General features: G+C 40.8%; 2 protein-coding genes across 3 annotated transcripts in view; one reads left to right on the top strand and one right to left on the bottom strand.

The window, feature by feature from the left end:
- Positions 1 to 673: 673 nt before the first annotated feature.
- On the bottom strand, positions 674 to 10,701 carry LOC115046061 (transmembrane prolyl 4-hydroxylase-like). The gene is made up of 9 exons (XM_029506165.1): positions 9,986 to 10,701; positions 9,629 to 9,710; positions 4,608 to 4,804; positions 4,352 to 4,442; positions 3,345 to 3,507; positions 3,073 to 3,258; positions 2,521 to 2,611; positions 2,204 to 2,327; positions 674 to 1,802 (listed from the first exon to the last, which is right to left on the bottom strand). The coding sequence occupies exons 1-9, from the start codon at positions 10,352 to 10,354 to the stop codon at positions 1,588 to 1,590; spliced, it is 1,518 nt and encodes a 505-aa protein (XP_029362025.1). The 5' UTR covers positions 10,355 to 10,701; the 3' UTR covers positions 674 to 1,587.
- Positions 10,702 to 13,756: 3,055 nt separating this feature from the next.
- LOC115045719 (cyclin-dependent kinase 17-like) overlaps positions 13,757 to 17,314 on the top strand; it is a 34,042-nt gene continuing 30,484 nt past the window's right edge. The window contains exon 1 of one of the 2 annotated variants that reach the window (XM_029505524.1): positions 13,757 to 14,173. In XM_029505524.1, the coding sequence (XP_029361384.1) occupies positions 14,171 to 14,173 (3 nt within the window). In that variant the 5' untranslated portion in view covers positions 13,757 to 14,170. The remainder of the gene's footprint in view (positions 14,174 to 17,314) is intronic. The other variant, XM_029505527.1, reaches the window with a different exon arrangement.

The following is a 17,314-nucleotide window of genomic DNA, read 5'->3' on the forward strand; positions in this document are numbered from 1 at the left end:
TAGTTTTAACAACAAAAACGCTCTTGGGCCCCTGCTGTACATGACAGTTAAAATGCCCCAAAATCAACCTGTAATTTACGCCTAAAAGATTGCAATTTATTAATCCCTAACACGATTGAAAAGAAGAACTGGCATCAATTTTGCTTACTTTCAACCAAGATGCCAAAATGTTTCACGCATCAGTCTCCTTTATCAATATTCAGGTGGCAGCTTTGTTAACAGCTTTTTTTAGGTCTTTACTATTAAATACATTTTGTGGGGTAAAACGTACATTTAAGAGCTGTATTTTCTTGTTGGGTTACAAATATCTCATGTACACATTCTAGTAGAGCAAAAGTGTTGATATAATATATATGACAGATGTACTGTACTAGAATAGAGAGTTGTAGTTTTTGTTTTAAACTTTTGAGTATGTTCATTTGATTTATTTTTTCTTTTAAATACTTCAGGAACTTTTTTCCACAGGATTTATACAAAGACAACCAGTGCTGACAGGATACCGCTACGAATATACCCCACAAATTGAACTTTTTAATATTCAACAGCCTGCAGATTATTTGGTAATATTTGATATTCGGTGACATCTAGTGGTCATTGTCCATATGAAAAGATTTGCATAAATGATCTCACTCACACCAGAACTGGTAAAACATTGCTAAATATATTTCATGACATAGAACAAATACAAATGGCAAATTCAGTGCAACATCAAGCAGTAATAAATATGCTTAATTTACATCAACAAATTGTGGGAATAAATAACACTCAAATAAAATAAATATTCTCATACAATTAAATATTTTGGAGTTGTGAGGATAAGAAACATAAGTTGGAATATCAAAGATCTAAATTTAAAAACACCTGAATGACTGGGATCCCACAGCCAGTGTGACAAGCTATCTTTCTGTCCAGTTTAGAACAGTTACCATGAAATAATATTTCAAGATCAAAGCTCTTTAATTCAAAAACAAATGCTGAAGAAAAGAAGAGACATTCACAGTCTCACAAAATTATCTCTCAGGAACATATTCATGGATGAATGTTGTGATGTGGCTTCTAATAACAGGCTTAAATTATATGACAACAAATAACACTGACCCACAATAGGGGCAGATGCCTAGTAAATCAAAATGGTAGGCAGGTAAGCAGGCTTATATCTTACATATGACTGCAGCTTTACAAAATTAACATCCCACATCTGATATTCTCAATAATTTATACCATTAAGGTGCAGTATAACAAACTTGTGTATGTATATATTAGAGATGAACTTTAAGGAAATGAATGCATCTGCCCACTATAAGTCTTTATATTGTATATCTATGTTAAAATTCACCAAACTTTCCTATAGGAAATAGGATTGACTTTTAAGTCAAAGTAAATATGGAGCAGTAGCTCAAGAAACATACTTTAATGCAAGACATTTACTGAAAGGAGAAAATATCTGGGAGATTTTGTGCAAGTTTTGTCTCAACTACAGCCTCTGACATAGTGGGAATTCCTGTCAGGCCTCACTGGCTTTCCAGACACAAGACTGACTCAGTTTGAAAAGAATGGCTGTTGTCTCTATTAATTAAAAAGGCCCAGCTATAAATCCTGGTGGAGGTTACTGTGTGAGAGAGGTTGGTAATGGTCCTCCATGGCTGACTTAGCTTGATGCCTCTGAACGACTAGTCTCTGATAACGGGCCTGTATCTGATAGTCTGGGTCCACATTTACCCAGCTGTTAGCCACCCACTTCACCCCACGTCCAACAGGGCAGTCACCATGCAGGGAATATTCATCTAACTCTCCCATCCAACCTATAGAAGGCAGAGTAAGACAGCGCTTAAAAGGGAAGCATCGGGCCATAAGCTACTGTAGAAAAATGAACAACAATTCATCTTGTTCACTCCCCATCAGCTGTTTCGTTTCCAAATTGTGAAATGGACCTGTCTTTTGCCTTAAGTCAAATTCTCACTTGGGCGACATAATTTATGTAAATGACACATTCTGGGTTCAACTTGAAGCAAAGATCTTCAGTGTGGTAAAATGTCACCTCAGAAAGGTGAGAATCCACAGACAGTGGGTTTAAAAAGTATCCTTGCATGCTGGATTCAGGCCTGTTTACACTATTTTGCCCTTAGAATTTTTAATCAGTCCAATAGAGTGCTGATTGGAATGCACATATGCAAATAAAATAATTCAAGCTTTCTGTTCTTACCTCTACCATCAGAAAGGTGGTTGTACCAAAGGAGGGCTGTCCCAGCAGTAGGTTTTATTCTCAAGTTCCCTCTGCCACATGTCTCCTGGGTGTCTGTCAAATCAACTCCATCTTGGACCAGTGCCTAGGACACACAAAACTGTAAACAGCTTGTGTCTAATCATTTGTTTTGGCACACTATGTTAACACGTATCAGATTCCTTGGCAGGGGTCAGTACTGTCTTATCAGCGAAATTTAGGTCATTGACATTTATCATAATTTTACAGCAGCAAAAAAGAAAAGTTGATTTATGACTGCATTGTGAAAACACACCCACCTGTTCTTCATAGGTACGATTGTCTGCCACAGGAAAGGTGGTCTCACCACCCTCCTCTGCAGAGCTGAGGTAAAAGGACACAGTGAGATACCTGTGGTATAACAAGAAAAGAAACAACACAGATAAAAAATAAAAAATGTCAGCAAAATAGGCTTTATGTTTGTTTTATTCATCAGCACTTTAAAACTTTGAATGACTGTGCAAGATTATAGTATATATGTGTAATTTGAGTTTGAAAGTAAGAAATGGTGAGAAATACTGCCTAGTGATAAAAAAAAAAAAAAAAAACAATAACTATAAAAGGTGTTCTTGTAAACTTGAGGTATTATCAAACAATTCCAAATTTGCAAATAAAAAAAGGTCCACAGTATTATTATACTTATTGTTATTATTATTATTATTATTATTATTGTTGTTGTTGTTATAGCATTATTATTATTGCATTAATATAGCATCAATCTAGGAGATGAAGAACTTAACCAGGAAATCATGCAAAGGAAATGGATATAAATTAAATAATGGATTTGGACATTCACTGAATGTCACACATACCTGCAAGAGACTTCTGAGAGAGTAGATGTGTTTCCTGCTATTCGGGTGTGCGCACAGATAGTCTCTGAATGAGAAGGGCTGCTATCATGATGGGCATTACTGAAGTCCCCATGCTCAAAGCGAATTACCTGCAGCGGCTCACTCAGTTGAACCAACGCAGATGGCAGACGTGTCAGACTTATCACTCTAAATATAAGAGACAAATTATGTAAGACAAAATACAAGAGAATGAGCAAGCAAGAGTTTGACAAAGTGTGTACATTTCTACTTACCTGTTTCTGAGTGTTTGCAGTACATGGTGTGATCCCAGGCCTTGGTAAAGCCATGTATGTTTACTTCTCTGTCTGAAGTGACTCAAAAGTTTTCCACTTCGCTGTTGTCCTGGACGTTGGGACACGTCATATACATATCTGAAGTCCTCCAGGTTCAGCATCCCTATGAGGAACATACAAACAAAAGTCCTTCATTTGACTGTTTTCCTTCCTTCATAGAGCTAGGATACAAACACCATATAATTATAATACTATCTTATAGCTACAGATATGAGTGGAGTCTGTGAAATTATTTCAAATGTGAAATTTCTTTGAAAATTTTGGTGTATTTGACCCATTTTAATTTAATCCTGATTTCATAAAATAGTCTTGCAGTAATCAGCAGGCAGCTCCCTTCTCTCTTTTCTTTCCCTCTTTTTCTAACTGTATGGTGTTACTCTCAGCTGAATGAATGTCTGGCCCCCATCACTTCCCCTGGGAGGCCGCGCCCCAGCCGCAACAATAGCTCTGGGGTGCCAGAGAAGAGGGGAGTGAGGAGGAGGGGTGTTGGTGGGTGGGGTTGGGGGGATCCAGGGGAAAATTAAGAAAAGGGGGTTAGAAAATAATCAGTTTTTAATGAGATAGGATGAGGCACATCCGGACTGGGATGTGAACAATGCCTGGCACAATGGCATCAGGTCAAAAACAGTGCCAACCGTCTTCTGGTCTTGCCACTAATAAAAACTTGCACGCAATCCCAGCTACCAGTCAGCCACTTACTGCACTCTTCTGATTCCAAAACCACTGCAGGAAAAATCCCACAGTCAATCTAATTCAAAAGGGTGCAGTTAAAAATGTTATCGATTAACCTGTTCCACTGCAAGTTGTAATAGGTTTCTACAAATGTCTAAAAAATTTACAAGCTTATACTTTATGTCCCCGAAATGGGAACTGAACTGACACTGTGAGTGGAATCAGTCAGAATAGTTTGAAATGTCCTGACACACATTAACAACATGAACACAAACCTGTTGCATGATCTTCCAAACCAGTGAGTATCTGCCGCAGGTTATCTGGGCTCAGCCAAGTTCCATCTCGAGAATGTGAGTGACTCACAATCTGGAGGAGAAACCGGAAATTTTTTTTTCCCCTCATATCAAGGAGAGGCATAAAATGTTCTGACAGTTCATAGAATTTTTCATTACTAGAAGTCGATTTTCCTGGAAACCTATCTTCCACCTACAGTTGTTGGCATAGGGATACAGGATATTTCTCTCTTTTTACCTCCTGCTTCTGCAGTAGCCCATCCTGGTTTAGGTCCAACAGACTGAAGACCTCTTCAGTGCTGAGAGAAAGTAGTGGCTGGTTTGACTCCTCTTGTCCATGGCTTTGTGCTGGAGTCTGGCTCTCCATAAGACCCTTGAGCTGAGCCAGCTGCACCACAACTCGGCACTCCTCCTCTGACAGGAAGCCAGGGATCTCTGACAGGAAGAGGAAAAATGGCAAACATTAGAACAGTGCTGCCTTAGACAAACATGACTCAATGATGCCAATAACTAGCTAAGATTTTCATTTGAAAAAGATTTATTCCACATGTCAACCCTAATTATGTGATGCACAAAACTCCAAAATGCAAATCATGTGGAGTTTGTAGAGTCTAGTCTTTTCAGAGGAGAGATTTTCAAGTTAATCAGTCACTTTATTTCAATAGCTGATTTTTGAAAGCACAAACAAGCTAGTTAGGATTAAGGCTATTTCCAATCTAACTATTTGGAGATTAGGTAAGGCAAATAAAAAAGTGTGACTGAAATTCTGGGCTTGTTCATACATTAGCTGTAATTCGTGCAAACATGTATATATTCAAATTTCACATGATGATTAGGTAATGGTGAGGCTACTACTTGATAAAAACTAAATAAATTTTCACTTCTTTCGAAGAAGCTGGTGTCAGATGGCCACCAGTAACGGGTAACCTTGTTACTGTATCAGCATCAAAATTAGCGATTCTAAAGACTCATGGACTGTCACAATTAGACAGTGTCACCCAATATGATTTGAGTTTTGAGCTTCAATCTTATACATTGGAAACTGTTTAAAACACACGGCTAAAACACCCATTTGGTCATGCATGGAATTAGAGTGAAAATAGATTACTACTTTTTTGCTGGTAATCAACCAGAAACCCCCTCAAAGATCCCTGCGGATTCACAGACCCAACTTTGAGAACAGCTATCTTAATTATATATTAATTTGAAAAAAATCTCAAACTTCTGAAGTTTTAGGAAATGTACAAAAGTAATAGACAGCTCTTACACATAAACTGTTGAGTGAGCAATTGACGCTAAGTGGATTAAAAGACTATGTTAACAGTGACGCTTGATCTACTAAATGGATTACTTCGGTTGCCTAACAAAAGCTTTCAGAGTCAAAGGGTAATGTGAGACACTTTAATCAGTGTATGCAAATAACAATCTGATTAGACCCTAAAAAACAAGATATATTGCAACAAAAGTCTGTGAATATGAATAAAAGGTTTTAGTGAAAAGGGCCAAAATGAGAGACTTTTCTGCCACTCATATTCCTGGAGAGAAACAATCACAGAGATTAAACATAGAGACTACATTTAACTTTAATTTACGGTGGCAAAGAAGAGCTATTATATTATAGCTCTATTCTTACAATATTACTCTCTTCTCCTCGCATCTTATATAACGTGTCTAAGCACAGGAACTCTGGTCACAGTATGCACAGATTGTGCACTGAATGAATACAAGCTATTCTATTCCGTCACTCTCCAGTGAGTCATTTGTGGTATAGCCTATTCGACAAGGAGGTTGAATTAATGCCAACACTCGACTTCACCCAAAGGAAGGAAGGAAGGAACATAGTATTAGAGTATTTGAATTGCGCCTTAAAATTGTGTGTTTCAAGTTTTCCTTACATCAAAAGTATCAATTTTGATTTTTGTATTTTGGTCTCCTAAGTCTGCCTGGTTTTCTGAGAAATCAAATTAGCAGAGCATCAATTTATATGTATTATATCAGATAGATTCATAGATTTTTTTTCCAGATACTAAATGTTCACACCAATATATTGTACATGGTTTCCTCCCTCCTCCCAGCAATGCATCCTACTATGTCAGTCACTACCCCTCTAAATAAAAGGTCTCTGGCAAGTTGCCTTCCTGTACAGTAGAGGCCTTGTTTGTCACCTGTGTCTGTTACACTGTACCCACTTGGTTAATCCCTATTGTTCAGACCAGCCTCATTAATTTGGATAACTGATATGAATAAAGGGTGACTGAGCTACTCTCTCTTCTCCCTTCCGCCACTGCCTCTCTTTCTCCCCTGGAAAGGAAGTGACCTGCTTGTCTGTAGAGGAATCAGGCCATGGCTACACAGCAGGACAACACCAATTTCATTTGTGTTCTAAGTTCAAGTACTCTCACATACAATTGAGCATACAGTGTGTGCTTCATTTTATGTCTCACACATTCAATTACTTTGAGAGGCTATCTGCATGTTGCTTATATTCTCTTGAATGGTTATAGGCCTGCAATGATCTCACACTGGGAGCAGCCTATTGGTCTCCTTAATATTTTCTGCCTGTCATTCGCAGAAAATATTCAGAAAAAGTTCAATATTTCCCTTCCCTGAGAAAATAAGTCAAAAAAGCAAGAGGTCAGGGCGGGACAGGGTAGTTAAGTGTGGGTTGGAAGTAAATGTGGGATGAAAGGGCTGGAGGAGTTTCACCACATGAGGGCCAGTCTCTTCCTCAGTTCAAGCTGTGGGGTTGGAAATGGCTGAAATCCAAAACCTGCCTAATGTCAAATCACCCAAATTACTAATCTTGAGCTCTGTCAAAAACACTTAGATTTGCTCATGAATGCGAGCGGATCTACATTTCTAATAATGCTTTAATATGCGCCCCACCCCATCTAACTGCTGGTCTCTACACCACCCCAAACCCATTACTATGCAAATACCATCACTGCCCCCTATAAATACACCTATCCTTCCATCTTCCCCTGCAATGTCACACAGGGGGTTTTTTCACTCAAGAGACTAACAACAGGATTTCTTCTTTTCATCGTTGGTCCAAGGATGACTTCAACACTATGTCCTCACTTAAGCTCCAGGAGATTGTTTCTGCTATTCCTCCTTCTGCGTGCAGGGCCAAGCAGAACATCACTGCTTGGTCCTAGCCCTGGCAGAGTAAAAGCAGGGCTGGAAGGACGCGTGAGAGCTGAGGGTAAGATTAACTCTGAGGTGAAGGATAAGAGCTGGGACAGGGAAAGTATTGAGGAGAATACTGGAACAGGAAATGGAAATACTCATGTTACTAGACCAGGAGCTGCAGGAGGAGAGAATGAAGAAGTGTGGGGGGATCCCGGAACAATTACTGGCTTCAGGTCCATGCTGTCTATAGGAGAAGGTGGACTGTGGGAGCCCCGGAGTTCATCTCGATGTCTGCCCATCCCATCCGGCATGGCCTTGTGTCAAAATATTGGCTATAGCGCAATGAGGATGCCCAATTTGCTGGGCCACGAGTCTCCAGCTGAGGCTGTACAACAGAGTACAAGCTGGTTGCCACTACTAGCCAGAGAGTGTCACCCTGACGCTCGAATATTTCTCTGCTCTCTCTTTGCACCGATTTGCCTTGACAGGTAAGTTTTAATTAATGTAGTTCAATCACTGTGCTACTCATTACAGATTATTTTATGCTGGTATATATTATCAACCTTCTTAAGGCACATTTTGTAGAAATTTTCATTGTGAAAAAGTCAAATCACTATGACAGTGAAAATGTATTGAAATGTCAAATTAGTTTCAGCATTACAGAGCAGTAGCATCAAGGGTTCACGCCTTTTTAAAAGATATGCAAATTGTTGCTAGTTTCTGAGCAATTGTCTTGGTTTCAGGTTGAAACCAAGCCATTAAAGCCCAATTATATCTTTTTAGTTATGTTAGCAGTTCTGTTGAGAGAATAATGATAATAATTTAAAAAAATAAAATAAAAAAACTCAAGCAAATGTCAAGTGTTGTTTGCTTCCACTTCACTATCGATACAAATCCTCTTGTCTATTTAGAACTGCTCATGCTCCTTCTCCCTCTCTTCTTTATTAGGTTTATATCACCCTGCAGGAGTTTGTGCGAATCTGTAAGGGACAGTTGTGCACCGATCATGAGTTGCTATGGCTACGCATGGCCAGAAATTCTTCGCTGTGACCAATACCCAGCAGACCATCTCATGTGTATCTCGTCCATCACCAATACAAGTGTACATGCAGTAGGACGGAGAGGTAAGAAACTGACTTTGTGGAGACATATAATTGACCTGACTTAATTTACCAACCGATTCAATTAGCAGTTTGACTATTTCAGTGCCTGTGGCAAGCTGTCATGACTGTGAGCTCGAAGAGACTTCCTCTACAAAAGATACACTGGAGACCTTCTGCAGGAGTGATTTTGGTGAGTATCACCATTAATTCATCTCTTTGCACTTGTCTTGTCCAATCCTCAATTATATATATTGTATAATATATAATCATTTAATGAGTTTTTCAGAAATTCAGCATAAAAACAAAGTCAGTGATGCTTTGTGTTTATTTGCTGTCTTTTCAGTTGTGAAACTACGTCTAACCCAGCTTAAGTACACACCAGTAAGCTTGTCTCAGTTCTCGCTGGCCTCCAAACTGGATGTTCTGAAACATGGACCGCTGTTAGGCGGCCAGATCCGCTCGCATGTCGAGTTGTGGCTAGAAAGGGATGCCACCTGTGTAAGGAACATGACACGCCACCACCCACGAGGTGGCACCTTCCTTGTGACAGGCACAGTACAAGGGGGGCATCTTGTGGTCAATAAGGCTTATGCCTGGCAAAGACGAGATAGGAACCTGATGGCAGCTGCACGCAAATGGAAACATCACAGATGCAGGAACTAATATTATGAGCATTGTGAAACAATCATGAAATAACTATGGCTAATGGAAACATATTGATAGAGTACTTAAGACACCAAATTTACATAATATTTGATCTAGTCTTTTCAAGTCATGTTAAAACTTATTTTAGTATGGAAGAGATAATATGCAATATGATGATCATAGGAGCTCATCAAGTGACCATTGTCTTTCAGTCGAAGTAAAAGAAAGGGCATTTACTAGATAATGTATATACTGTGAATTTGAACTAAATATTGCTTGTCTATATTTGTATGACTCTGAGTGTTATTAAACTTCATATTCTACAGCAAATCCTGATAAAAAATGACCTCCATTCATACGTAGAAGAGCATACACTTACCAAAGAGCAGAGGTTTCAAGCTCAGTGTCTTCATCTCATGTGTTTTATCTGGCACAATGGACACCTGCTGAATGTGTCCCACCTGGAAGAGCCCAACAACAGCCCATTGCATGGGATGTCAAATGCATGAGCATTACTATAGCAAGCAGGGCTAAGTTGGGCGTCTACAATCATGCCATTTTTTATACAGCATGTAGTGAAGTTGAGTGAGTGAGTTAGTAAGAAGTTACACTTAATTGCGCTGAGTTCAATGTGTTCTGTAAAACACCAGTAAATGCTCTAAGCAAGATGACACATTACACCGTAAAATTCTTTCAAATGGCAAACTAATCGTGCAGAAATGATGAGTTTTCTTACCCGAATTCCTTCAATGCGAGGCAGACTGAAACTTTGACTGTAGTCCTCCACATGCAGCTCTCTTGGAGCCGGGGCAGGATGGGGCAGGCGGCTGCTCCTCTCGCCGACGGATGCTGCTGAGGCACCGTCTCCACTCACAAGGTCCCCGGGTCCGTTGTTGTAGTGCACGTACAGCAGCAAGGCGATAACATTCAGGATGTAAACATGGAAGAAGACCATGACCACAACGAAATAAGCCCGAGAGCAGACGTTACTTCTCTGGATGTGCAGCCGAGTGGAGCGAAAAGGAGAATTATAGGGCGACCCCGACGGTTTATCGCTGCCATCGGATTCTTCCTGATCCATGAAAGTTTCCTGAGCGGCCTCCATATTTTCCCCACCCAAATAAAGAAAATCAAGCTTTATGGAAACGAGGAGTTCTGTGCGTGTGCGTTTGTTTATTGCGTAATGTTAAAGAAGACCACTTTATGTCTGCCCGACAGCGTTAGCAAAAGCTAGTTACAGAGCAAAGCTCCATGCAAAGCGGTGGCTGTTCGGACAAAATTCGACGATGTCGCCTTTGCTGATTTCGGTCGACGACACGGGACAGATCCGAGAGAGACAACGGGTAAGTGTCCGCTCGTTTTCGTTGGCAAATAAATTTAGCATCTTTAACTAAGTTCCTTAATCTTCTCCAAGCTAGTTAAGCTAGCGCGGTGCTGCCCCTGACAACCTGCCTAACAACAAGACGGACGAGCCGACGACCGCAGGGCGGCCGCTTCACAGCGCCTACAAACCGACAGCGACCCATAGCGTTCACCGCCAGAACTATTATTTTTTGGTTAAATTCATTAAAGCGAACGATGGGCCGGACGGCAGAGTTCACTTTTAATAAAACTATAAATGGAGTAAGTGGCATACTCATTATTACCTTGAGTAAAACCACAAGTCATGCATCATATATTTTACTTTCGTTAGAAGAGATCGCTGCAACACATTTTCAGACATGGCTGACGGAAATATCTGGCTATTTTACACTAAGGTATTATACAACACTGATGTATTCTAAGGTCAGTATCATTTTACTTCCGTTAATGTAATTCAAAGGTTTGTTTGTAAGGGTTAGGGTTAGGGTTAAATAGGTGTTGAATGAACTTGGTCACTTTAAAGGAATTTTGGAGAATATACATTTACTTCAGGAAAGCTAAATTTTGTTTTGGTGGCCCGGAGCGACGTGGACACCCATCGTCCCCTATGTTGTGGCTGGCTCCGGGGACGTGGAGCATCACCTCTCTGGTGGGGAAGGAGCCGGAGCTTATGTGTGAGGTGGCATGCTACCGGTTGGATCTGATGGGGCTTACCTCCACATGTAGCCTCAGCCCTGGAGCCAAAATCCTGGATAGGGACTAGACGCTTTTATTCTCCTGAGTGGCCAAGATTGTGAGGTGCCAGGCAGGTGTGGGGATACTGAGCGCCATTGTGTTGGAGTTTACCCCAGTGGTTGCCTGTTTTTGCTTGAAGGCAAGGGGAAACACTCTTACCTGCGCATATGCACCGAACAGCAGTTCAGGTAAACCGGGAACATCTGGGGAAGGCCCCTGTGCAAGATGCCTTCAACCCCCACCTCCAAAGGAGTTTTTCCCACATCCCTGTGGAGGCTAGAGGCATCAAATTTGAATGGTCGATATTCAAGGCTTGTGTTGTTGAAGCTGCAGAGGCGTCCAGTATTTATAATATATCTATATTATATCTCCTCACTGGCCTGGGAGTGCCTCGGGATCCCTCAGTCAGTTAGCTGAGGTAGCTGGGGAAAAGGAAGTCTGGGGCTCCTTACCAAACCTGTTACTGCAGCGACCCAAATTTGGATAAGCATTTGAAGATGGATGGGTAGACGGAGAAATTGACTTTAAACACCATATAATTTTTTGACTGGTTAGTAAATCATTATTTGTGATTTATATTTGTCTTACATTAATTCATCATTATATCAATTGATGATTTAAAGGCATATTCCTCCTTTTCAGGGATAACAGCAATGTGACGTGTTGTCTTGTCAATCACCTAGATCCAACATTTTGTGACTCAAAGTGAAATTAAAACAGAGAACAATAATGAATGTTTGGTGGAACAAGAACGATTGGTGTGTATAAATATGTGTTTAACTAGTTGCAATATGCCAGGCCACTTTATTTAAAATCATCTTATAAACCAGCCAAGAGTTAAGTTTGCCGCACTTTTCTGATACAGTCTCAACAACTGTACAAAGGTGCAGAAGACTGAAAATTTTACTAGTTTTTGCGCACAGGATGGTACATTTACCTTCTGTTATGGTCCCTCTTTAGTGACAATTACAGTGACCAGTTCAAAGTTTCCCAGTGTATGAAAACACAAATTTCAGTTGTTATTTAAAGGAACCACGAGATGGCGCTGAACACCATCAGGCAGGACATCATGGACCGTGTTTGCTGTGTCATCTATGATTCTTGACGCAATTGTTGATGATTCAGGTGATTCCCATGAAAAAAAGACATTTTTCAGTTTCATTCATTTTCATTCATTCAAACAAACAAAACATTTGAAGCATGGGATTTAAAAGAAATCTAAATAAATCTTGACATCAGTTTCCAACTTTTTTGCCACCCAAGTAAAGTAGCCATTTCATATCAAAAGAGGGATTTGCTCGTTCCTGCACGTATCTGGACTGTTGAGGCTTATAATTAAATGTGATCCAGTTGAGCCAAGTCATCCTTTGTCTGATGTGTGCAGCAGTATGTATTTAAACCTCACCACTCTTTTATTTACTTTCAGACTTCATTTCCAGTCATGCTGATCCTGAACTAAGCACTTGGTGGATCATACTGCCAGATTTCCATAATTTATAAAAAAAAATCCATATGTTATTCAGCAGTCATTTTCCTCTGAGGTGCATATTTAGATGGGAATGGATAATGAAGGCTAATTTCCCCGGTGACATTGCCCCCCGAAATTAATTTATTTGACCCCCCCCCTTTTTTTTTTTTTTTAAACACAGAGCTAGAGAGACATAGTTGGAGGTGGGGGTGGAGGTTAGTCTGACACACACATTCACAACCCCCCCCCCCGCCACACACACACACACACACACACACACACACACACACACACACACACACACACACACACACACACACACACACACACACACACACACACACACACACACACACACACACACACACACACACACACACACACACACACACACACACACACCCCTTGCGGTGTTTTCCGGGATCACGCCATCATTTTCAATCGGAATCCACACACACACAACAGCAGAAGCAGCAGCGATATGGCTGATCATCGCCGGACGGGACAGCGGCGAGTGTGAGCGGAAAGTCCGGACTAAAATAATGCGCCAGTGCAGGCCGACGATGCAGTCAGAGAGGCCGGCGGACACTGCGACACACCGCCAAACCCACGGATAAAGAGTTTACCCCGGTCGGTGGCTGGAAAATCTCTTTTTTGTTTGTTTGTTTTGCTTGTTGTTTTTTTTTTTACGAGCAAAGTAGTTGGAGGAACTTGTCGCAGTGGATTCGGGATTATCGCACACAAGCGGAACAATAGTCTCCTGCGGCAGAAACACCAGCAGGTCGGTGGCAGCTGTGTTTTTGTTTGTTTATGTCTTCAGTGGGACGGTTTGAAATCCTATAATGTCAGCGGCGGGACAGCCAACACACACATAACCAATAACCATGGCTGTCCTACCACCTGACATTGCAGGTGGAGTTTTTTCCGACTCGTTAAAACAAAGCTCTTTGGTGTGTTTATGGGCTTCATAAAGCGTCTGTGTTCGTGGGCACTTAAATATCAGCGCGCAGATCCGGATCACATAGAAAGGACGGCGATCGCTTAAAAAAATGTTTTCAGTTGCCCGGAGCAATGTGAATTAAATCCTATGGTGTCTCGTGATTTCCCACGTGGCTTAAACACCGACTTTAAAAGGTGGAAATGACCCCTGAGGTGATCCAGCTCGTTTCTCCGCGGAGTTTGTGAACCGGCCGAGCGGTTCCGCAACTTTTTCCTGCCCTGCCTGACTCTCCTCCTCCCGGATACTTGCATCAGGAAAACACGGGGAGAGAAGTGACCGAAGTACGCAAAAGGCCTGCAAGGTTTGGAGGAATCTCTCCGCCACGAACCGGCCAGCCAGGCTTAGGTTCGAGTCCCATGGTATTTACCCCCCCCCCTTCCTTTGCACGATCTGCGGTCGGGTCGAGTTGGCGTTGGGATTTTTGTCGGGACCTTCGCCTCGTCCGCCGCCGTCACGGTCTGATCTGATCCGGTCTTACGGAGGTTGTCCGCAACCTGGTGGATGTTTCCCGAAGCCGAGCCGTGTGTGTGGACACCCAGCGGGCTGAACGGTTCCTGCCGATGAAAGCTTGACTCTGAACAGTCGTTGTCATCCAACTTAAAATTATTTATGTCCATCTCAGTTTGGGCCGTTCAGATTCAAAGTCATGCGCTCCCCTAAATACCTTTGCCTTCTACTGAAACTAAACTAAAAATAATTAACCCCGTGTTAATACATCAAATCTATTATGTTATCTTTAAAAATTACTGTAGTGCAGTCTTTGACCTCGTCATATATTTCATTTCTGATATAGAATTTTATGACTTTTATTTTTTATTTTTTAAACTAAATTCGGTTAACTGGTGTTACCTTTCCTAAACTTTCTTTCCACAGCAAACACCTTCTTCTGGTTTGATTGTCACCCAGTTGTAAATAAATGTTTCTGTGGTCAAACCATGTAGCCTATTAACCAGACAGGACCTCACTGAGATCACAACCTTACTTCCAGCATCTATAGATAATTAATTTTTCAGCTTTTCAACCTTATCATGTACACACATAAGGAGGAATCGTATTGTGATGATGGTGTTACATACATTTATCTCCAGCAAACTCTATGCTAAAGGGCACTCTCTTTTATTTTGGAAAATGACGAGATCTGCAAAACTACAAAACTATAAATACTCAAAACATTTGTGACTAAAATACTAGCATAGGTAATGTGTATTATTTTCAGAATGTTAATGTTTCCAAACAGGGTTTAGGGTTGGATGAGTTTTTAATGTGTTTATAGGTTAAAAGTAATAATTTCTATATATCTATTGTGGAATACCATTAGTTTTCATATTGCAACTTTTATTCAGCTATATTATTCAAGACTAAGTCAAATCATAGACATATTTCTGCACTTTTTATATGACCTCTTTGAGCCAGATATCTCCCAAATCTATGCGGACACTCCATTCCCCTCTTATGGCTAAAATGGTATTTCAGATCCTTTGCAGTCTTGCAGTTAGTCTTCTTTCCATAATTTGTTGTTCTCATTTTACCCTGGAGATTTGGGCCAAGTGACAGAAGAGGTATTGAGGAGCCATTGGGCTTATTTTTTGGGTTATCCATTAGTTTAAATGTGTGTTAGCGTGGATATGTGTAGGAATCTGTAGTTGGGCAGATTTGTGCATTACTCATGCATCCTCGGGCCGCTGTTCAGAGTGCCACTGAGTGCCCATTCCACTCTGCCACATTGAATGTGTGTGCATGCATGCGTATAATTCATGATCCACAGAATTAAAGAATAATTTGTTTGTTTGTTTTTGATGGAAAAGAAATGAAAGAGATGTGGATGAGGCTATGCTGAGGAAATACTTTGCTGTGTCCTTGTGCGTTTATAGATGAGTCGGTCAAACATGCTACTAGCTGCTGTTTGTATATGTCGTGTGGAGACTTACTCCGTCCTCAGGTTCATTCATTCTTTTGCCTCAAACAGGCATAACTGGCAGACGGATCCGAGAGCCAGGCCGGGAAGTATCACATGATGCAGTGCTGTGTGGCATCCCAAGCACTGGAGGGCTGGAAGTTACAGCTGAGTGTGGGTGTGTGCGTATGTGGAGGAAGTGTAGAAAAAGGAGATAGCGAGAGGAACATTGTGAATTCTCAATTCTTCGTCCCTCTTGGTTTCCTTTCATCTTCTCCTCCTCACCTCAGAGACAGAAACTGCAGTTTGAGCCTGTAGCCTAGCAACCCAAACGGTGTGTGCCTTGAATAAATCAGACTATGTTCCTCCCCTGTCCTCCTCACAGGTGTGTCAGTTCACCTCACCTCTGTACTACCACATCCGTGCAACCACCCACATCCACACATGTGGATACAGATATGCACATGCTCCCAGATGTAACTTTGTTCAAGCTTGCAATAGGATTTATTTCTTATATCACCTATTTTTTTTAATGGCCTGTTTGTGATTTGTGGTTTCAAACGGAACAAAATCTTGTCTCGTGGCTTTAAAGGAGTGAGAGTGGCCTCCGTCATCTGTAGTGGGAGTGATGTATCAGAGCTGTTTGTGGTTTGCTGTGTGTCTGGTGAGTGTGGCCTGCACATGCTGCAGCCTGGAGCCACATGTCTCGTCCCACTCACTGATGTATGCCTGCCAACCTCCTCATTTTGCCATGTCCATCTGCAACAGGAAGGACTCAACATCCAATGCATTCATCACAATTATTTTTTGCCCCATCAGATTGACCGAACACAGATACAGTTTGAAAAACTTAATGTCCTTAAGATCATGCCTAATTCTTGTACTATATTCAGTCGAGTTTAATTTTTGTTAATGTTGTAGTAGAAGAAGAATGTTGAAGAAGGGTAGCAAATATGTATATAAGGACAAGTTAGTATTGCTTCACATCTATCTATCACAACTGTCATAGAAAGTATCACTTCAACAGAGTTGCAAAGCAGAAATGTTTGTGAGTGGTATGAGTTAATTAATGAACACATTAAGGTAGTTATGTAATCAATGTGCAATTGCAGTCAAAAGGAATATCTTGGAGTTTATGAGCAAGTATAAAATGTTTACAAACCAAATATTATTTATTAGTAATTTATGTACAAAATGTTTGTTGTTATAGTTTGAGTTTCTTTTTATAGAGAAGACTACACTATTTTCTTTCATCATATTGTAAATGAAGTTTATACTTAAGAGTGCCACTGTATGTTATACTATAGTTGTATAGTTACAGCTGTAGCAGAAATCTCCTGAGTCTGAGCTGCTTGGTAATGACATTTCCACTGCAGTAGGCTAATTTGAGAGTGATAAGATGAAGCCTGTGAAATTAGTCATTATTGTGTTTCTGCATGTGCGTGCTTGCACAGGTGGGTGCAAGTATAACTGCTTGTTAACGATAAAGCTGGCTAGTAGTTGGTGCGTTATGTTATCGGCTATTTCCACTTAACATGACTCATTTATTCCTGAAAATGCATGGGTGAGGGAAGCAAGATTGCATGAGGAGAACCCAAACCTCTGG

Source organism: Echeneis naucrates, chromosome 7 (genome assembly GCF_900963305.1).
Source record: "Echeneis naucrates chromosome 7, fEcheNa1.1, whole genome shotgun sequence".
Lineage (NCBI taxonomy): Eukaryota > Metazoa > Chordata > Actinopteri > Carangiformes > Echeneidae > Echeneis > Echeneis naucrates.

What these genes read in the sequence shown, in the direction of transcription:
- LOC115046061 (XM_029506165.1), bottom strand. Translation starts at nt 10,354, where the DNA reads ATGGAGGCCGCTCAGGAAACTTTCATGGATCAGGAAGAATCCGATGGC. An exon ending in CTCGCATTGAAGGAATTCGG is followed by an intron (nt 9,711 to 9,985) that starts GTAAGAAAACTC and finishes GGGCTCTTCCAG; the next exon opens with GTGGGACACATTCAGCAGGT. An exon ending in CCACCTTTCTGATGGTAGAG is followed by an intron (nt 1,803 to 2,203) that starts GTAAGAACAGAA and finishes TGCCTTCTATAG; the next exon opens with GTTGGATGGGAGAGTTAGAT.